This window comes from Oryctolagus cuniculus, chromosome 14 (genome assembly GCF_051225735.1).
Source record: "Oryctolagus cuniculus isolate XC-2025 breed Fujian yellow rabbit chromosome 14, ASM5122573v1, whole genome shotgun sequence".
Taxonomy (NCBI): domain Eukaryota; kingdom Metazoa; phylum Chordata; class Mammalia; order Lagomorpha; family Leporidae; genus Oryctolagus; species Oryctolagus cuniculus.
In genome coordinates, this window is record NC_142880.1 from 39,513,615 (window position 1) to 39,536,150 (window position 22,536).

The following is a 22,536-nucleotide window of genomic DNA, read 5'->3' on the forward strand; positions in this document are numbered from 1 at the left end:
ACATGGTAACTCTTATGATTAAATCTGCCTTAAGGTTACCAAAAGAATTATATCACACATCTAGCATCTAATTTTCTTCAAAATGAAAATAATTCTGGAAGGAAAAGAGTTAGTGACAAGACAGTGATAATTAAGTCAAATGATTCTTCTCATCTCCCAATCAATGGCTGGGTCCCGACTCAGGTGCGTCTAGGGATAGGGGAGGGAAGGACGCAGGGGTTGCCAGAGACACGGCAAGTTTGGGAGAATAACAGACATGCTCATTATCTTGATTGTGATGATGGCTTCACAGACATATAAATGTGTATCAGAATGGAAACTGACATCGTGGTGCAGTGGGTTAAGCTACCATGTGGGACACCCAGATCCCCTAATGGAGTGCCAATGCAAGGCCTGCCTGCTCCCATCCCCACCCAGCTTCCTGCTAATCCACACACTGGGAGGGAGCAGGTTCTCAAGTACTTGGGTCCCCACCACTCAGATGGGAGATCCAGATGGGAGTTCCAGGTTCCTGGCTTTGGCCCAGTCCGGCCAGGCCCCAGCTGTTGTGGACATTTGGTAAATGAAAGCAGCAGGTAGAAGATCTCATTCCTTTCTGTCTCTGCCTCTTTCTCTTTCAAATAAATAAGTACATAAATCTTTTTTAAATGCAAAATTGCATAATTTGAATAATGCAGTTTTTTTCTATGCCAATTATATTTCACCAGAGCTGTTTAAAACAAATATTCAAAGAAAAATGAGCTACATGACTGGACAGAGGGCCAGACCCTCCATTCTTTGGAGAGTCAAGTGACACAGTGCCCAGTCGGGGCTGGCAGGGCAGGTGGCAGAGGGGGAGGGTGTGTGACAAAGAGGTGGGATGCTATACCAAAGAAAGTATTTAAGAGGACACCATTCTTTCTTAATTTTGCCCTGAGTTTGGCCTTCTAATCTGGAGCCACTTGTGAATTTCATTTTTTCCAGGAAGAAGCAGAGTGGGTTACCCTGATGCAGACTTGCAGAGCACAGGGTGAAGCGCTGCTGGCATCTGAATAGGAGTGAGAAGTGTGGCCCAGCACAACACAACCTCCCTAGTCTTCCAACACTGCTCTTCCCGTGCTCACAGACTCGGCGCCACAAGGGCCTCACGCTGTCCTTACACTCCTGTTGCCTGCTGCATCAGTTCCAAGACACACACTGTTTGCACAGCCCTGAACCCAGGAAGTATTTTACAACTCAAAGCACCTCCCATTCTGCCTGCCAGGGGGCAGTCAAGACACAGCTGACTGCCTCTGCAGCTGGGCTGCCCCCACTGCTGAAACCCCTTGTGTGGAGCCCGACTTCCTGCGAAAATGTCACCAAAAATCCTCATGAGCCTTTTCATCAGGTTATTGGAAGCCCCTAGCTTCAGCCACCAAAACCATTTAAGCTTTTTTACATGCTTCAAGTTACTGCCTAGCATGAACACAAAGCACTTAGGAATTCACCAAACACAGCCCTTCCATTAACTCGTGTGGATCAAAACACTTGGTTCCAGGTATTATGAGTAACACCACAGAGAAATCCTGCTTCCACCCACAGGAATGACTAAGTCATCCTCACACGGTCCTACACGTTCAGACAGGAACAAAAGGGGAGGTCAGAGGCGGGAGGCTCTGGGAGGAGCGTGGGGCAGCAAGGAGGGGAAGACACAGGGAGGGCGAGGGTCGCCCGGGCCGGTCACCTCGGTACTTCCCACCAGCTCTCTCCAACGAGAGAGAGCTGTTAACAACCTGAAACACCGCCCCCTTCCTCCTGGCTGAAAACTGTTTAGGAATTGCATGAACTGAAGAGTCAGGATAGCTCAGTTCAATGGCAGGACGGAAATGAACAGAGAGAAAGTGAATAATATTCCCTAACTTGACCAACACAGCCACGGCTAAGCCAACTGATGAGCATTCACAGAGCAAAACGACAGAAGAAAATAGCCAGAGCAAGGTGCACAAAATCCTCAGAAGAACACACAGACGCACACACACACACACATTTTGCTATTAAAGCTATTATGAGACTCCCTGAGGTAAATCAAAATGTAGAGGGGTTGTTAATGGGTAATTTATCTATTTTTCAAAAATTCTGTTAAGTAAATAATACTTTTAAATATATATTAAATATATAAGTATATTTCTTTTAAATATATATTTAAGTAAATATACAAGTATATGTTACTTTTAAATACATATGTGTAACATCCATTTTCATGACAAAATACAACTATTTCTGGGCAAAAATGTGGTTTGTCCTTTTCTCCTTCTCCCTATCTCCCCCTCCAGGGGTCTGCCCAGTCTCCTCCTTCGTAAATCAGCCTTTACCTGCAGTTCATCAGAACCCACCATCCTCAGCAGGTGCACAGAGCTACAGTACTCTACTTTTCCTCTCGAGAGAAACATATACAGACTTTCCTGTCATTATTTCCTACACAGTTCAGTGTAACAACTCCTTACATAGCACTTACATTGACAGGTATTATAAGTCATCAAGAAATGCATTAACGTATAAGGGAGGGTAGGCATAGGTTCTGTGCAAAATGACACCATTTAATATAAGGAACTTGAGCATCCTTGGATCTTAGCATCTTCAGGGGATCCTGGGACCAATGCCCCGTGGATATCAAGAGTTGACAGTAATGGGGAAAAAAAAAAACAGTCTGCACACCAACAAATGCATGATTAGTCTTGAGTCAAACACCCAATGGTACTAGCTTTCCCTAAACCAGTACCTACATGGGGACATGTTCCAAGCATAAACTGAAGTGCTGGGCTCACCTAGTCTTATACGCTGTGCTCGTTCACGGAGTTGGTCCACTAACGCTTTCATCTGTTCATAGTTCTCCTGTAACAGAAGGAGGGGCAGAAATAGGAGAATTATTTTACCAAAATAAGGGGGGAGAAATCATCCATCTGTCCCAGCTCTGCAAGGCCTCCACAGGGGCCACCACCCCCACCGGTGTGGTCTCCATGCCAGGCCACTCCATCCTTTGTTCCAGCTTTGTTCACGCCTTCTTCAGCACTACCACCCCTCTCCAGTCCACTTCTCTGAATCTTAGCCCCGCTTAAAAACTAATTCACGTTCATTCCTCACCAACACCATTGCTACTCCTGCAATATCATCTTTCTTCCTCAGGCATCTACTGAACCTAACTGACCTCAACATGCTTTCCTACTTTTTGAAGTAAATGTAACTTGAAGATACTATTGCAGTCATAATAAAATAAAATTAGGGGCTTATAACTGCATCACTAGGACTTTCTCTTCTCATCTCCTCCTGTTCAAAATGCTTGCACCTCTCAGTAGCCAATACTCTTGGATCTGCAGTTGGACTCCACATACTCAAACCTCAGAACAACCTTGTTCGCAGTTTTGGCCTCTTTCTGGAAAACTGGCTTAGTCTGCGCACTGTGAACCATCACAATGCCACTCTGCACTCTTGTGCTCCTTGTGCTGTCACCTTGCAGGGTCAGGGCTTGCCACACTGCTTGTAGAAGGCCCAGGAGGTTTGGCAACAGTCACCGCATTTGCCAGAGTACTGCTATTCCTGAAAGCTGTTTGCCTGATTTAAGGAATCAAAGCTTTGGGGCCAGCATATGGGATGCTGGCATAGCAGGCTGCAGCTTAACCCAGGGCACCACAACACCGACTGCCCGTCTTTGGTTATTTTTATGTGCCAGAAAATTGAACAATTTCCCCATGTGTATAGCATTAGGTGAATTTACAGACTTCACAGTGTGGCTCTACTGTTGCTTATTTTTTACAGCTCCAAGAGCTCCTGAGGCCATGGTTTCTGCCTCATTCTCTTGCTGTACAAAATCCAGGAAACAAAAAAGGAAAGCAGTGTGGTGCCAAGAAAAGACCCTCCGCCCTGGAGAAGCGAGGCCCCAACCCCTGACCCACCTCTGTCCGGCAGCCCTGTGAGTAATTCCCTTCCAGTCCCACCTGGCCTGCACCCTCTGGAAAAGAAGTGCTGGGAGCAAGCCTCACTCAAGTACCTGCCTCCTGCAGATCCTGGGAGGTTTTAAATGACAAACAAGTGGCAGGCGCTTGGTACAGTACTCGAGACACCACTTGGGACACCCACACCCCATATTACAGTACTTGGGTTCAAGTCACGGCTCCACTTCCTGCTAACGTGCACCCTGGGAGGCAATAAGTAAGGGCTTAAGTGCTTGGATCCCGGCCACCTACAAAGGAGACCCAGACTGAGTTCCAGGCTCCTGCCTTCACCTGGCCCAACCTCAGCTACTGTAGGTATTTAAGGAGTAAACAAGCAAATGGAGGATCTCTCCTTTCTTCCTTTCTTTCTTTTTCTTTTTTCTTTCTCTCTCTCTCTCTCTCTCTCTCTCTCTATCACACACACACAGCCTTTCAAATAAATAAATAAATCTAAAAAAAAAAAGGTCAAAACAAATTGAGAACATACTGAAAGAAGGGGTTCAGTAGGAGGCAAATCCTCTTTCCTGCCACAGGGCTTGTTCAGGTCATCACAGAATTTGTTGGTGTTAACAAGAGGCAGAGGAAACCAAGAACATGGTCTGTTACAATAACCGAGGCACCCAGGCAACAAGACCCCTTGTCCACCTGCACCAACCTCAGAAATCCCCAGGGCTTCTGAAGCGCCTTACACAGAAGCAAAGCTCCAGGTCAGCAGGTGCAAGCTCCACCAGTCACCAACAGGTGGCACTAGAGCGTCTCATACCTTGTCTTGAAATGCACAGAGGGACTGGGAGCAGCCCTTCAGAACCTCTGGCTGAACCCCTCCTGGGGTGGAAACCAGGCGCTGTATTCCAAGGGCTGCCTCCTGCACTTCCCGGTTCCCCAAGAGAGCCAGGGACAGGCTCTGTATGAGAAAGGCCTCCTGTATACAAACCCGAATGGCAGAGGAGGGCTCTGGGAGATGGTGTTGGAGGATGTCCCCACATCTGTCACCAAAAGGCATCTTCTCCCTGGACTCTATCCCCCTGAGCCGGGGCTGCAGCCACCACACAAAGGGTCAAGGACAGGTGCACTACACTGGCCTCAAGCCCAGGCTCTCCCTGCCCTGCTCTCATTTATTAGCTTTGAGCACACCGGGGAGAAAATGTGCCAATTAAAATAGCGCTGCTACGCGAAAAGAAAGCTGGTTTACCTTTTGTTTTTCTGTTTTTCCTTTTTTTTTTTTTTTTTTTGTTTCATGCTTAAGATCTATCGCCACACTAACTCCAGGGTAAAAACCCACCTACTGCAGTGCCCAGTGCTCCAGAAACCCTGACCCTCAGAATCCCCTAGCCCTGATCTGATCACCACACACTGCATGCATGTAATGAAATGTCACAGAGTGTCCCATAAACACCAACAGCTTCTATGTCCATCAAAAACAAATCCCAATGGGCAGTGAAGGCACATCAGTACGGTGGGCACCCAGCTCAAATGCCCTCCTGCTTGGTTTTCCATTCCACCACTTTCCCATATAGCATGTGTAGTCACAGGCTGACTGCTTTGGGTTTTGGTTTTACCTACTTATTCATTTATTTTGAGAAGCAGGGAGACAGAGAAAGAGGTCTCCCATGCTGGCAAGTGGCCAGGGCTGGACCAGCCAAAGTCAAAAGTTGGGAACCCAAGCCAGGTCTCACATGGCTGGCAGGTGAGCCATCATCACTTGCTGCTTCTCCGGGCCTGCACTAGCAGGAAGCTGGAGCGAGGAGCCAGAGCTGGGACTCAAAGCCAGCCAATCTGAGACTCAGGCACCTTAAGGCTAAATGTCTGCCCCCTAGTTTGGTTTTGTTTTAACAAAATATCTGATCATTTTGAACTGAAAGGATTTCTGTAAGGAACCTCATCCAAATCATCAAGCCTTCTGCTTCCTCACTTTCAAGTAGTCGGAATTAAATGATACCCCAAAAAATACACTGTGGGAAAAGATAGGCCAACAGGACTTACTGTGTTTATTTGCTCAACATGTCTCCCCATGTTTAGTAAAAGAAATCTAATGCTACTGAAAAAATACCTGAGTACCTGTTATCTTGGCAAGGTGTATGAAAGGTTAACTCATTTACTTAGGAACAACTGAATGTTCTCTGTATAAACTGATTAAGAGCAAGGAAGAAAGGCTTTTTTCAGCAACATCACGTAGTGCTACTTCTCCAGCAAGTGCATCCATCATTACCACATACGGCAGTACCCTCAGACCCACAGGGGACAGGTTCTGATACATTCCACGATGCTCTATAAACACCTGAACCCACAGACAGCACCAAACTTGTGTGCACTGTTCTCTCCTGTATACACTTTTCATACATGTATACATTCCCACAATAAAATTTAATTTATAAAGTAGGCATGGTAAGATATTACTAAAAAGAACAATTATTATACACTGAATCAATCTTCTGTATATAAAGATAATTGAAAATGAATCTTGATGTGAATGGAAGGGGAGAGGGAGCGGGAGATGGGAGGGGTGCGAGTGGGAGGGAAATTATGGGGGGGGATAATCCATAAACTGTAATCCATAAACTGTATTTTGGAAATTTATATTTACTAAATAAAAAAATAAATAAAAATAAAAGAACAATTATTACAATGAACTGTAATAAAAGTTATTAAGATTTCATGAATTATTTATTTCTAGAGTTTTCCACATAGCATTTCTGGACCGCAGCTGATGGCAGATAACTAAAACCATGAAAAGTGAAACTGAATAATGGGGACAACTGCACAACACCAGGAAAGGGGCAGAACAGGGTTGTGCTACAGCAAATTGCACAGGGAAGCGCGCCACTAACACTTTCAACTCCGCTGTGGCTTGCAGTCATCACTGTTAACTTTCATGGAAATATTCAGACATATGCAAAAATAAAAAAGATCAGAACCAGTGTAAAGGACCACACATACCCAGTGTACTTGAAACAATTATCTGTAATGGCCAACGTTGTTTCTTTCTTGTCCCGCACCCTAAATTATTCTGAAGGAAATTCTAGATATAACACTTCATCTATAAGCATTTCTGTATCTGCACAAGAACCATAATCACATGTCACTAACTTGTTAGTATCATCAAATAGGCAATTAGAGAAGACATTGCACCAACTGACAGAAAGATTTGTATATTTGGTATTTAAAGACTTTTGCTTATTCATTTTCGTTTTAACCAAAAGGTAGAGAGAGATCTTTCATCTGCCGGTGTACTACCCAAATGCTCACAACAGTTCAAAGCCAGGAGCCCAGAACTTGATCTGGGCCTCCCACCGGAGAGGCACGAACCCAGCTGCTTGAGCACCATCACCTGCTGCCTCCCAGGGAAGAAACGGGGATCAGAACCAGGGGCCAGGACTAGAACCAAGCACTCCGATATGGAACGTGCACATCCCAGCAGGTTTCTTAACCACTGTGCCACACACCAGCCCCTACTTATGGTTTATTTAAATAGGATCCTACATAGTAGACCTACATGGCCACAATTAGGCAATATGTCTAAGTCTTGTCTAAAATATAAGCTCACCCATTTTTTTTCTTCCTGAACTGTTCTGTTATCCTATAGATGTTTCCCATAGAGGAAAATGTATCCACACAGTATCCTTGTTCAAGTTTGTCGCTCCCCCTCTTCATGGAGGAACCACACAAGACCCTGTGTTGTTCTTTCGTCTGCTCGGCCCTTCCCGGGTTTGCTGCTGGTTCTTCCCGGGTTGGCTACCGTCCCTTCCACCTCCGTGGAAGGGCAGTTCCCCCTGCCACATTCCCCACTTCCGCGGGGGAGCGGCACACCGCCGGCCGGCTCTCTCGGGGGCTGCACAGGTGTTCCTCTTAGATGTTCCTCTTAGATGTTCCTGGTGCATGTTGTCTCTCTCCTCCTTTATAGTCCTTTTCCACCAATCCCAACTCTGCTACCCACAACACCGAGTATGCTGCTCTCCTCCAATCAGGAGCAGGTCCTGCAGTTTATTGGTTGAACTGGAGGCAGCTGTGTAGAAGCTGTTTCTCCCTTCTCAGCGCCATATTGTGGGAGAGCAGATGCATAGAATAAGTCTTAATTCCAGTAACTTAGTCCAGTCCGAGTTGCTCCCCACAAAGTTCTTCCCTCATAGAACTAGATTGCTATTGAGATCCTGGAAAACCTCTGTTTAGCCCTGCCTTCCAGCCTCATCAGGATTAAGCTGCTCTCCCACCCACCTGCATTCCACCTCCTGGTCTCCTCCCAACTTTGCAAACCACAGTCACCAAAGTCCAGAGCTGAGAAAAAACAGTTCACCTATGTACAGAGCAAGCACGTCGCACTGGTTTAGAGTCTCCGAGCCCCGAGGTACGACTGCTGCAGCCAACGGCAACCGGCCAATTAGAAGAGCGTCGGTGAGCACTAAAGCCGGCTCAGCTGGCCTCTCAGTCAGGCAGCTGCTGAAGCATGGGTGGCAAGACACAGGGCAGGCCACACCTGCAAGCATGCTGATGCAAGGGGCCAGGAGAAACCAGACTGTCGCCAGGGCACCAGCAAACAGAACCTCTGGGTGTCCGCCCTCATCCCCGGCACAGCTTTATTTCTCATTCCCCTATTATGGGTGTCTTTGCAGCAAGGCTTACTGCTTGCAGCTGAAGGTTCTGGAAGACAAGTGTATGCTAACATGAGATTTTAAAAAAAAAAATTATTTATTTGAAAGGCAGAGTTAGAGAGATAGAATGAATCTTCCATCCAGTGGTTCACTCCCCCAATGGCTGCAATGGGCAGGACTGAGCCAGGAGCCAGGAGTTTCTTCCAGATCTCCCACGTGGGTTCCTTCACCACAAGCACTTGGGCTATTCTCTGTTCCCTCCCAGGCCAACAGCAAGGAGCTAGATGGGAAGTAGAGCAACCAGGACATGAACCAGCACCCATATGGGATGCTGGCATTGCAGATGGCAGCTTTACCCACTACGCCACAATACTGTCCCCTAACATGAGATCTTTCAGCACCCAAACTAACTCTCTATACCATTCACTATCTGCACTAGACACCGCCAGATGCTTACCCATGTTCATTCTGCCAGATTTCCTTTAAGACTGAACGTCAATAGTCTTCAAGGTAGCACCATGCCCAATTGGGATATTACAGACATATCTCAGGCTCCTTTCATAGACAGGCAGAGCCATATGAGTAAATTCTAACCAACAAACAGATGCAGAAGTTGCTGGGCCCGACTTCTAGAAAGGCTCCTTAGGAAGAAGACAGCACGTGAGGTTGCCCCTTTGCCTACTCACCTTGCCTCCTGTGTTGGATCTCAAACCTAACAGAGTCCAAGCAGTCAGCTTAGAGATGAGGGAGATCATAGTACTTTTCTTTCCACCCTTGTCAAGGTGCACTGTGAGAAGACAGAGGTCCCTAGCACACAGAATTTGAGTGCACATTCTTGCACCGAGCAGCGGGAACGTGAGGGGAAGTTAGAGTACTGACTCCCAGCAGAGACTGTAGGAGGGACCAAGTGTTTCCACACTCTCCTCCTGTGCTTCTGCCCTCCATATGCCAGGGGCACCCCCCAGGAGCCACTGCTCCCTTCAGCCTGGGCCCCGGAATAAGAAAAAAATAAGTCCTGTGAATGCCTGAAGCAAAACTGCCGCAACCCATAGCTCCAGAACAAAGAATAAATACAAGCATTTGTTCCTTGGTGCCCCGAGACCTTGTGAACGTTTGCTACATATCACCAAAGCAACTGCTGGCCAGCACCCACGGTGAGACGATCTAGGGAAGGAGAGGACAAGTGGCGAGAGCTGATATTTCTTTTTTTAGGGACATAACTAGTCACCAACAGCCAAGGCCTATAGTCATTTCTTCCTGGCCACAGCACAGGACCGCCACTCAGTCAGTGGTCTTGATGTGTTGGCTTGGGATATGAAGGCCCTAGAAGTGGAACTGCCCGCTAGGGGCCCAAATCTTCTTCTGGAACCGCTTCTGGTCTGCATGGAGTTTGCTGTCCACCCTATTAGCCAGGTCCTGGCCATATTGCCATTCTTTCCAACCGACGGTCTGGGATCTTGTGCTCGGTGGAGTGTGGACACTGGAGCTCACACATTCCACCTCAGCGTCAGTGAGTCCTCCATCCCCTGGGTGATGCCAGGGTCTGCTTCCCACGACAGCGCATGAGCATATCTTCACCCACACCCTTCATGGCAGCGCAGGCACAGGCTATCTCCCACAACGGCAAGCGGGAACTTCTCCGGGATGGTGAGAGACAGGCAGTGGCACCAGCAGTCGTGTGCAAGCTTCCCGTGGCAGCCAGGCTAATACTCCTGGAGGGCGTATCACATTCCACGCACTGTTCCAAGCAGTTGTCAACTGCGCTTAAATAATTAGCTGCACTGCCCCTTTTCCCCACTTTTAGGGCCACAGTTAACATTTCAGCATGCATACCCCTCCAGCTCTTTCTCCCCCAGGGAAATATGTTGTTACGGTATTTTTTTAAGATATATTATTTTATTTATTTGAAAGACAGAGTTACAGAGAGTAGTGCCAGAGAGAGAGAGGTCTTCCATTCCGCTGCTTCACTTCCCAAATGACCGCAACAGCCAAATCTGACCTGATCCAAAGCCAGGAGCCAGGAGCCTCTTCCAGGTCTCCCACGTGGGTGCAGGGGCCCAAGCACTTGGGCCATCTTCTATTGCTTTCCCAGGCCATAGCAGAGAACTGGTTTGGAGGTGGAGCAGCCAGAACTTGAACTGGCTCCCATATGGGATGCTGGCGCTGCAGGCTGGGGCTTTAACCTGCTGCACCACAGCACCAGCCCCATGTTGTTAGTTTTTAACATACACTGAACACACGGCCTGAGCTACTTCCGTGTTCTGCTTACTGGTACAGCCTGGACCAGAGCTCAATACATCTTATGCAGAGAAAGAAGTTATATGTCAAGCTCACGCTCAAAAACATCAGCTGAGCCTGGCCTCTGGCTGCCGGCCGGCCTGCCTGCCGTGGCCTCTGGGCCCTCAGTGCCTGCTCTGCCAGGGCTCCTAAAGGCAGCTCTGAGCAGCAGTCCAGGGGGGACCTGCTCCTGTTTCAGCCACGCCCCCACACCCTTACGTGGGCATGCGCTCCTCGTGTGTGCCATCCTCATGTGGTTACACCGGCAAATACAGCATACGACCTCATTCAGACAGCTGTTCTGCACAGCTGAAGCCCCTAGTGGGCACTTATTTGGGAGCCTTTGCATACAAGAAAGTAAAATTTGTACTCAAGCACAAGGCAGCACAAAACACTGAGGATGCTGTTTCCAAAGAACTGACTCAAAAACTCGGCAGGCTGAGAGTAGAAAGACGGCTAGGAAGGAGGAAGATGACAGTCTTGCAGGGAAAGAATGGAGCTCTGACTGTGAGGCCACAGCACTGTGCACATCTTAGAACAGTATTATCCTGGTCCCGTCATTGCTGCTCCTTCTTTACACTGAAGAACCTCAGCCCTACAGTGACCACATCCGGTCCATAGAGCTTCATCAGGAATCCCCGCCCTTCTGTCAACCAGCTCTGATCAGACCATGTCAGCTTCACCCCTAGTTTTGTTATCTGGAGTCTGTGGTTTACAGAAAAAGTACCGGGATGGTCTGTGGTGAGGGATATATGCAAGATGCTTGTATAGTCTGGAATTAAAGGGTTTTAAAAATCCAAAAGAAAGTAATTCAATATTCATTTATTGGCTCCTTTTGACCAGCTGCAATTGAATGAATTGAAGGAAAAAGTATCAGCTCAGACCTGATGTCAGCAAACTGGCAGACTAAGAAGCTCAAGGTTCTCATTCCCCCATGGAGACAAAAATGACAAAAACCCCACAGGCAGGCTAGAATAACCCTATAGGAGCTCTGGACAGTACCTCTCTCTGTAACTGTCTTTCAAATAAATAAAATAATTCTTAAAAAATAAAAAATAAATTTTAAAAATTAAAATCATACCAAGTATCTTTTTTAAAGATGTATTTATTTATTTGAAAGTCAAAATTACAGAGAGATCTTCCATCTGCTGGCTCACTCCCCAGTTGCCCAGTTGGCTGCAACAGTCAGAGCTGGGCCTGTCCCAAGCCAGAAGCAAGGAGCTTCCTTGAGGTCTCACATGTGGGTTCAGGGGCCTAAGCACTTGGGCCACATTCCATTGCTTTCCCAGGTGCATTAGCAGTGAGCTGGATCAGAAGAGGATCAGCCCCTATGTGGGATGCCAGCACTGCAGGCAACAACTTAACCTACTACACCACAGCAACAGCCCCACAAAGTATCTGTTTCAATCATAATGGAATGAAACTCTAAATCAACAGATGAAAACCGCAAGATTCACAAATGCATGGAAATTAAACACACCCTTAAGTAACCAACGGGTCAAAGAAGAGACCCCTCCGCTGGTGCCGACCTTCGCCTGCTCCGGCAAGGCTCGGCCGGCCACATTTTCACCACGCAAGAACCAGCACTGGCCAGGATGCACTCTGAACCATCATAGTTAACTGACAGAGTCTCCTTGGATGAGAATACAGTACAGTGTAGCTCAGCAAAGGCACAGAGTTGAAAGCCAGGCAGAACTGAGTTCACCTTTTACTTTCCCCACAGACTGGTAATGCAGCATTTGGCAAATCTCAATCTCCTGGGGCCTTGGTTTTATTACCCATGAAACAACTGCTAGGACCTACCTAGCAAAACTGCTGTGAGGCTGAGCAACCAGAGCTCAGTGCCTGGCTGTCACAACGACTTTGGGCTGAGACGCTGACATGTTCCCAGCCAGTGCTTTCAACGACAGAACCCACCCACCTAGGGCTGTGCAGCACTCATTAATAAAAAGCAACAAAAACAAAGGAAGCCATAATGAATTTTTAACTGTACCTTTTAATATCAGGCAAGTAGCTCATTCAGAAATGAATGTACGCAGGCCAGCACTGTGGCATAATAGGTTCCCTGTGGAGCCAGCATCCTATATGGGCGCCAGTTCAAGTGCTGACTGCGCCACTTCCAATCCAGCTCCCTGCTATGGCCTTTGAAAGCAGTGGAAGATGGTCCAAGTCCAAGCCCCTGCACCCACGTGGGAGACCTGGATGCAGTTCCTGGCTCTTGGCTTCAGCCTGGCTCAGCCCTGGCCGTTGCAGCCACTTGGGGAGTGAACCAGTGGATGGAAGATCTCTCTCTCTCTCTGTCTCTCCCTCTCTCTTTGTAACTCTGACTTTCAAATCAATAAATAAATCTTAAAAAAAAAAAAAAAGCAACAGTTAAGATTCTGGACTCAATAGGATATCCAGGGGTGGCTCCAAGATGGCGGAATAGAGAGGGAGCTCACTGATAGTCCAGGAAAAGATAGTTTAATAAAAGTGGAGATATTGAAGTCTCAGGGAAGAGTTAGGGAAAAAACTGCAGAGGGAACTCTTCCGGAATTAGAGGGACACGGTGGATCTACTGAGAAGACACGGGTGCCCACGGCTCAGGATCCCAGATCCCAGCTGCCAAGAATCTTCTCTGCACCAGCGCTGGAAACAGAGGTGAGGCAAAACCGCAGTAGCCTGAGACATGGACAGAAAAGCGGCAGGAAGAGCCTAGAGGGAAGGAGGCTTGAAGCCCTGTGGAGGAAAGTACACCAGTCTAACTAGAGGAGAGAAAAAAACAAAAGGGACGGTACGGACACGATTCTCTCTCTCCACACACTTTACCAAAGCATGCAAGACAATAGAGCAGGCGCTATTTTGGACATACATAACAGCTGTGCCAGCTCGGGCTGTGCCTGCTCAGGGCTGTGCCCGCTCTCAGCCAAACAGAAACACTTGACTCTGCTTGGGAGTAATAATAGGAGACTAAGACCTAGTGAATGTGTGGAGCTTATGAACCCGGACTGTGATAAAAATAAATAAATAAGGGTATGTGGGAGAACTCACAGTAGGCTGAGACGTGAGTAGTCTCAGTGGGAGACGCTACAAACTCGGTACCCTTGGCAACCCAGTGAGAGACATTGCAGAGGAATCTGAGCTTACACTGAGGACTGCACAGATCCTTTGTGTGGTCCTTGGGCAGAGCAGACGAATATTATACCCACTGGGGCTAGCGCTCAGGCACTGATTGCCAGCAAGAAGAGCTCAGCTGAGTGGAATTACTTCCTTTCTGAAAAAAAAAAAAAGAGAGAGAGAGAGAGAGATTTACCACGCCAAACCTGGGTGTGTCACTTTTGGCACACCCTTAACCCTGAAGAACTGAATGGAGCTCTCTGGCCACACCCATCACAAGCCATCAAAGAAGGAGATACCTTTCTCTGAAGGCAGGAGAGAACTCCCACTTTGACTATGGCCTTATCTAAATAAGATCGAAGTTGGAGAACTCAAGAGGCCTCCATAGCCTTGGCAGCTCATGACAAGAGCCTTGGGTGATTACTGATGTAATAAGAGTGTCAATTGTTAAATCAACAACAGGAGTCACTGTGCACTTACTCCCCATGTAGGATCCTGTCCTTAATGTGCTGTACTATGTGAATTAATGGTATAACTAGTACTCAAACAGTACTTTGTACTTTGTGTTTCTATGTGGGTGCAAACTGTGGAAATCTTTACTTAGTATATACTAAATTGATCTTCTGTATATAAAGATAATTGAAAATGAATCTTGATGAAGAATAGGATGGGAGAGGGAGTGGGAGATGGGATGGTTGTGGGTGGGAGGGTGGTTATGGGGGGAAAAAGCTGCTATAACCCAAAAGTTGTACTTTGGAAATTTATATTTATTTAATAAAAGTTAAAAAAAACTCTGGACTCAGTAGTCAGGAGCTGCTTAGCTTCATATTCAGGCTATGCCACTTAACAGCTGTGTTATCTCGGACAAATTACTTGATCTCTACCTAGGCCAATATGCAGAACTGTTATGACAAATTCATAAGGAAATCCTTACGGCCTTCAGTAAAATGGTTGGCATACTATAATTTCTGCTATGAGGAGCATTACTTACTTACTATAGGCGCTGTGATTAGTAATTAGGAAACACTGCTAATTTGGCTCAGTCATCCCAATCTCCCTAACTCCGTGAAGTTGGACTTGGCCACATGACTTGCTTTGTCTAATGAAATGGGAGCAGACATGAAGTTAAACACTTTCCCGCAGAAACTGACAATCCATCCATGTTCGGCCTCTTGCTCCTGGGCCTTCTGCGTGAGACAGGCATATCCCAGTCAGGGCCGCTCCACCAACCTCAGCCCAGGAACAGGCAGACACAGCCAGCGGACCCAAACCCTCCCCCCACCCCCGCTGTGGAGCAGTCTGTCCAACAACGAGTTATAGGAGGTCACTGCTTTGCACTAGGCTCCTACATGAAAGCCCAACAGCCCACACCGAAATACCAAAACAAAATCACTCATACCAAACCTCCCAGAAATCAGGAAAGAGAGAAACAACAACTCAATTTCCCCAACGGCCAGTTTCGTCATCGTGATCATGAAGTGCCTCCCTGTTTCAAAACCTGAAATAAGCTAATGTGAATTCATTAGGTAATTTTCTATTGTTCTGTCTCCTTGGCCTTTCCTGACAAAGAAAGTAACTTTAAAATGACCAACATGGGGGCTGGCATTGTGGCGTAACACGTTAAGCTGTCACCTGCCCTACTTCTGATCTAGTGCCCTACCGATGTGCCTGGGAAAGCAGTGGAGGATGGCCCAAGCACCCACATGGGAGACCAGGAGGAAGCACCTGGCTCCTGGCTTCGGATCGGCACAGTGCGCTGGCTGCAGCAGCCATTTGGGGGTGAACCAACGGAAGGAAGACCTTTCTCTCTCTCTCTCTCTCTCTCTAACTCTGCCTGTCAAAAAAAAAAAAAAATCAATCTGCTTGCTGTCCTTTGTTCCTACTTTCTTCAGGCCTTTTCTGTCGATAAAAACAGCCTGTTGAGGCAGGCGCCTGGCCTAGCAGGTAAGATACCCATGTCCCACATTGGAGTACCTGGGTTGCATAACAGGCTCTGAGTGGTGATTCCAGCTTCCTGCTAATGCAGGCACTGGGAGGCAGCAGTAAGGGCTCAAGTAATTGGGCACTTGCCACATGAGAGACCTGGTTTGAGCTCCTGGCTCCCAGCTTCTGGCCCGGCCAATCCCAGTCACTATGGGCATCTGGGTAGTGAACCAGTGGATAGAAGCTCCCTCAATCTGCCTCTCTCCTGTGTCCCTCCTCTCAAATACATTTAAAACTAGGGGGAAAAAACAACTCCTCCTCAGCCCACTGAAACCTATTCTATTTAACAGAACAAAATATTGTCCAATGCTAGAAATGAAAATAAAGCCAATTAACAAATAAGAGTGTTAAGTAGGGGCCAGTGTTGTAGGCAGTGGGTTAAGCCTCCACCCGCAATGCTGACATCCCAGTTGAGCATCGGTTTGAATCCCCGCTGCTTCACTTCTGATTCAGCTCCCTGCAAATGCACCCGGGAAAGCAGCAGCAGATGGCCCAAGCACTCAGGCCCCTGACACCCCTGTGGAGACCAGATGGCGTTCCAGACTCCTGGTTTCAGCCCGCCCAGTCCTAGCTGTTGCAGCCACTTAGGAAATGAATTCGCAGATGAAATGTCTCTCTCTATGTGCAACTCTACCTTTCAAATAAATAAATAAATAAATAAATATTTTTTAAAATAATTAAATTGCATAGTTTTAATTTGAGAAGTAGGGAGACAGAAAGAGCTCTCATCTACTCGTTCATATCTCAAGTGTCCACAACAGCCCCCCGCCCACCCAGCAGAAGCCAGGAGGGAGGAACTTAATCCAGGTCACGGGGCAGCAGAGACCCAATCATTTGATCTATTACCTGCTGCCTCCCCGGGTCTGCATTAACAGGAAGCTGCAACCAGGAGCCAAAGACAGGTGTGAAACCCAGGAACCCTCATGTGGCATGTGGGCATCTTAACTGGTATCTTAACCACTAAGCCAAAACCTGCCCTAAACTATTTTAATTTAATCATTCGCAAGTCACCACAGTGGTCGTAAAGCCACTAACACATAATGTGAGCAAGAAGTTAATATTTGCTATTGTGAGCTACTGTAACGGGAAGGCACAAGGAGAGGGAGCAGCTGCGCCACCTGGCGGCGGTTCCTGCCATCTCACAAGCAGACCACATTCACCCCGCTTTAGGAGGCAAGGTTGACCTACTTTAATCTACACTTTGTTATACACTCACCGTACTATATCGGCATGCTAAACGACTCATTCCCCAGTCGTCATTATAGGAAACATCAGACCGTATAAGGGGCAAAACAGGCCTTTAGCTAGATTCTGAGAAATCACCACCTACTCCCCAGAAAAACCCTGAATATTCCTCCCCTTTATGAGAACGAACCTCCCCTTTCACTAAACGACCCACACAGTATTAAGCTCAGTTCAGAGATGGGCCGCCGTCCCCTGAGTGAGCCCACACTCTGTAGGGTATGTACTTTCAGCAGTAAAACCCTTGTTGTCGGCTACCCACTATTCTCCAACTTGTTCACAAATTCTTCTGGTGGAATCAAGAACGTGGTTACTGGGCACTCAGCATCTGGCGCCACATACAAAACCCAGCACCGACTACCTTGTCTTTTCACCTGCCAAACCAGTGCTGGTCCTAGAAGCCCCTGTGATGAGAGCATTGCCATCCACCTGAATATCCCGCCCAGTCAGAGACTCCAAAGTCACCCATGCTCCTCACTCATTCTTCCCCTTTTACTCAGTCATTAACTCTGTAATCTTTGCTTGTAGCTATTCAACCCCTCTTCCTGCATACAAGGACAACTCTGACCCTCTGTCATCTCAAAACTAAATTCTTGGGCTGGCACTGTGGCATAGAGAGTTAGCCACTGTCTGCAGTGCCAGCATATCAAATGGGTGTCAGTTCAAGTCCCGGCTGCTCCACTTCCAATCCAGCTCCCTGCTAATGCGCCTGGGAAAGCAACAGAGGATGGGCCAAGTGGTAGACCTGGATGAGGCTCCTGGCTCCTGGCTTCGGCCTGGCCCAGCTCTAGCCATTGTGGCCATTTGGGGAGTGAACCAGCAGACGGAAGATCACTCTCTAGCTCTCTAAATTCCAACTTTCAAATAAATAAATAAATCTTAAAAAAAGAATAAATTCTTTCAACTGTCACCTAGCTCTAGAGTCTTTCCTACACCAACCTACTGCCCACATTGTCACCACACTGGTGATTCTATGGTATCCATGAGACTGTGCCTCTTCTCTACTCTCTACTTAAATACTGTAGTGGACAGCCTGCAAAAGGAAGTCTGAGGTAGCTTTGCATGCAAGACCCTCTTCTCTCTGGGCTCACAATGAGTCCTAGCCAAGACTTCCAAGTCATCACACACCTACTACATACTTGGATAATGCAGTACCTGTTCTTTTTTATTTTTTTAAGATTATTACACAGAGAGAGGAGAGGCAGAGAGAGAGAGTCATTCAGTCAGTCTACCATCCACTGGTTCACTCCCCAACTAGCCACAACAGCCAGAGCTGTGCCAATCCAAAGCCAGGGCCAGGAGCTTCTTCCAGGTCTCCCAAGCGGGTGCAGGAGCCCAAGCCCTTGGGCCATCCTCCACTGCTATCCCAGGCTATAGCAGAGAGCTGGATTGGAAGTGGAGCAGCCAGGGCTTGAACCGGCGCTCATATGGGATGCCGGCACTGCAGGCAGTGGCTTTGCCCACTACACCACAGTGCCGGCCTCTACCTCTGTTCTTTTTAAAATTTATTTATTTGAAAGGCAGAGTTACAAAGAGAGGGAGTGAGAGAGAAGGAAAGCAATATTTCATCCACTGGTTTACTCCCCAAATGATCACAATAGCTGGGGGTGGGGCTGGGCCAGGCCAAAGCCAGGAAACTGGAGGTTCTTCCAGTCCTCCCACCTGGTGCAGGGGCCCAAGTACTTGGGCCATCTTCTGCTGCTTTCCCAGGGTCATTAGCAGGGAGCTGGATCAGAAGTGGAGCAGCTGGGACTCATACCAGTGCCTATGTGGGATGCTGGCATCGCAGGCAGCGGCTTAACCGGTTAACACCACAGCACCGGCCGCGGTACCTCTGTTCCTGTAACTCCTGTTTGATGGGCTCACCGCCCATCCTCCACCATGAATTGAGATGCCCCATCCCACCCATGACTTCCTAGTTGTAGCTTTCTGTGAGCACCTTTCCAAGGTTTAAACACCACCGATCACAATGCACGCGTTGCCTGCTTTCTGTCCGTCTTCCCTACAGAACTAGGGCTCCATTCTCACCCATCTGCATCAAAGATCTAAAACAGTGTCTGGACCACAGTGCCCACTCAACGTTTCTGAAGCAAACATTCTCTCCTTTCAACTCAGTGTTATTTGTACAACCGAGATGTTATCTGCACAGGCTTAGAATTCTCCAGCTCTGACAGTTAAGCTGTGAGTTGTTTCCTGGATCCATGAAAAGCCGCTCAAAGATACTGTGGATTCACACATTTCTGTTAATACAACAAACCAGCCATAATCTGGTACTCACAACCCAGGGTACCCTGTTCTAGGCCAGAGGGTCCCAAAGCCCCCAGGGGACTTCACCAAGAAGGCAAACGCCAGGCCCCGCCCCTGGGACCCAGAAAGTCCGGGTGGAGCTCTGGCACCTGCGCGGTCAACCCAGGTAACAGCGCTAAGCCAGGTTTTGAGAACCACTGATTTAACAGCCAAAAAGTAAGTGCCCGTTCTTTAGTGGATTTGGGAACATCTGCTTTGTCAAACTTCACGGCACCCCAGAACAGCAGCTGCTAGAGTCGCCCTCGCTTCCCCGTGCCGTCGCTCCGGCACTGGCCGCACCCCGCCGGTGCGCTCTCGCGGCCTACCTGGTAGACTGCAGAGCCCGCGTCCAGCTGGGTGCCCAGCGGGGCCACCGCGTCCCCGTGGTAGCCGCGCAGCCCTGGCGCAGCGGCGCGGGCGCAGGGCCGCAGAGCTAACCTCAGGGCGGCCCACATGGCAGTGCGCACACAGCTGGGGTGCAGAACGAGAACCGGCTCTCAGCCCGGCTGGAAGCACACCCCGGAACCTCGCTCGGTTCAGATCACTGCCTTAAAGCCCCCAGACGAGGCCTCTCAGACGCCCAGGCCCGCCCCCGCACGCGCTTGTTTGCGCCGCCTCCGATTGGTCGGCGCCGCTTGCCACGCCCCTTAATTCAACCAATAAGGAAGAGAGGCGCAGCCCCGCGAGGCCCCGGCCCATCGCGAGCTCAGGAACCCGGAATCGGGGCGGAACTTCTCTTCCGGGACTGCTGGTGCATGCTAGGCGGACCTTAGAGAGGCGGGCTTCAGTTTGCTTTAGGGTTGTATCCTCTCAACTTACGCAGCCATAGTAGCGGCTGGTGACACCACTGGAGCATTTATGGGTCCTGAGAGTGCAGACAGCACAAGTCTCTCGTCTTGTCGCTGGGGACGCGAAAACATTCCTGGAATTCTTGTTGTCAGCGCAGTGGCCTTAAATAAAGGCACCTGTCAGAAAGCCTTACGAAGGGCCCCGGCGTGTGGAGGGGAGAAGGGGAAAGAGGAAGGCAATGCAGAGGGGCAGAGAGGCAGCCAGGCCGCCTGGCAGAAGCGCTGAGTGTAGACTGAGCCTGGAGGCCCGGGCCGGCGTGGGACGGCTTGGAGAGACGGGGCAAGAGCAGGCACTGAGCCGCTTTAGGTGTGCCTGCCTCCCACGCTCAGCAGAAGACCACCCCGTGACCCGGTGCCTCTTCAGATGGACCCAGGGGACCCTTGCTTGTTCTTCGGTGATGGGAGATGCTGAAAATCACGTCCGAAGACCCAACAAGCCGCAATGATTAGAATATGATTCCTTGCCTTCTTTAATATGCAGACATGCGCCTCATTCCTGGCAGCTGTTGTTACAAGAAGCTTGTTCAAATTGTATAAGGTTCCCAGAACAGGCGAGAAGAAATGGCGGAGTCCAAGTGCCACCAAAGCCACGTTGCCCCTGCTGGTGTCTGGTGCCTCAGGGGGGAAGCTGCACACTTGCTCTCTGCTGGGTTTTTTAAAGAATGTCTTGTATCACGGAAAAAGAGGATGAACTGAAAGCTGAAGCCCCAGGACTGCCCTCTGCAACCCCGAGCGCTGCCGTGGGCTGCTCACTCTCAGCACCACCTGCCTGCTCACTCATCTCCATGGTTGTCACCGTCCCCAGGCTTTCCTTCCTTAAAAGTGCTGTTCCCCCTGCCAGGACACAGCCCCACCACTGCACCTGCCCCTCCCATCTTCCACCCCTGGGGAGCTCCTACAGGTCCCTCAGGACCCCGCTAGGGGTCTGCTTCCCCAGAAGCCCTGCCCGACCCCACTTCCTGGCCGCTTTCCACCCAGCACACCTCTGGGGTGGCTCAGCTTGTGCTGTGTTGTTTGGGCTGATTTAATTTCTCAGCCTAGGATCTTGCCAGAGTCGTCTTCTAGTCCCTAAAACCAGCCATGTGCTTGGCATAGTGCAGATGATAAATGTGCTGAATGAGGGCATGAAAAAATAACCGGTCTGGAATCCGTGCCAGGAGAAGCCCCGGACATCCGGAGCAGGGTGGTTTAAAGGCAAAGCAGGAAGCTGGGGAGCCCCTGCTGGGCAGTGGGACTTGGGCAGGCTCTGGTCTGCATCAGGTCTCCTGAGTTTCCCCCATGTGGCCTTCCCTGGGCTATCACATGGCCTTGCCTTGGGTGTCCAGTATTCTGCTGGATCCAAGGAGAAGTGAGTAGACTCCACCTCTCAATGAGAGAACGCCAAGGCCCTTACAGAGGGATGGGAGATACGGTGCAGCTGTCTTTGGAGAAAAGATGACCACACCAGGCAAGTGCATCCATGTCTATACTTTAGCCTGACCCAGTGTTACATTGTGTTTTCCTTGATCTAACACTGGTAATCTGTTTCCACATCCCCTAACTATTGCCCATGTAAACTGACGAGAGACCACTCTTTCTGTGCCATGTTTGGTACTGTGCAGTTATGTTGGAATAACTAACTCCTCTTAAGATCTAGAGATGGGGTCGGTGCTGTGGTGCAGCAGCGGGTTAAGCTGCCGCCTGCAGCACTTGCATCCCATGTGGGTGCTGGTTCGAGTCCCGGCTGCTCCCATTCTGATCCAGCTCCCTGCTAGTGCACCCAGGGAAAGCAGTGGAAGATGGTACAGTGCTTGGGCCCCTGTGCCTACATGGGAGACCCAGATAAAGCTCCTGGCTCCTGGCTTCAGCCTGGCCCAGCCCCAGCCATTGCACCCATTTGGAAAGTGAACCAGTGAATGGAAGATATTCATTCTCTCTCATTCTCTCACTCTGTCTCTTCCTCTCTGTAAATCTGTGTTTCAAATAAATACAATAATCTTTAAAAATAATGATTCAGAGACAAAGGTACGTGGTATGGGGGCAAATGTTCCAAATGAAGTCACTGGACGACTTCTACAGAGAGGAAGGCTACGTGGGAACCGGGGTGAGTATGAGAGTGGGCTGCCTCCAACTCTCAGGAGAGTTCAAAGCTTGAAAATCTTAGTGTCACCCACATCTCATGTCTCAGGTAGCAGTGTCCTTAGCATATCAGTGTTACCTTTAATTGGCACTTCAACTCCGTGCCCCTGATAGTCAGGGTTGGTCCTCAGCAAATTGCTGCAGCTACAGAAG

General features: G+C 48.8%; 1 protein-coding gene across 7 annotated transcripts in view; it reads right to left on the reverse strand.

The window, feature by feature from the left end:
- The window catches only part of MCCC2 (methylcrotonyl-CoA carboxylase subunit 2), a 73,096-nt gene extending 53,051 nt beyond the window's left edge, over positions 1-20,045 (reverse strand). The window contains exons 1-3 of one of the 7 annotated variants that reach the window (XM_089312584.1): positions 19,744-20,013; positions 13,937-14,063; positions 2,784-2,850 (exon numbers count right to left, since the gene is read on the reverse strand). In XM_089312584.1, the coding sequence (XP_089168710.1) occupies positions 2,784-2,835 (52 nt within the window). In that variant the 5' untranslated portion in view covers positions 2,836-2,850; positions 13,937-14,063; positions 19,744-20,013. Of the gene's footprint in view, positions 1-2,783; positions 2,851-8,238; positions 8,353-13,936; positions 14,064-19,743 lie in introns of those variants that run through there. The other 6 variants (XM_089312586.1, XM_002721104.6, XM_051833261.3 and 3 more) reach the window with 6 other exon arrangements.
- Between the last annotated feature and the right edge of the window lie 2,491 nt (positions 20,046-22,536).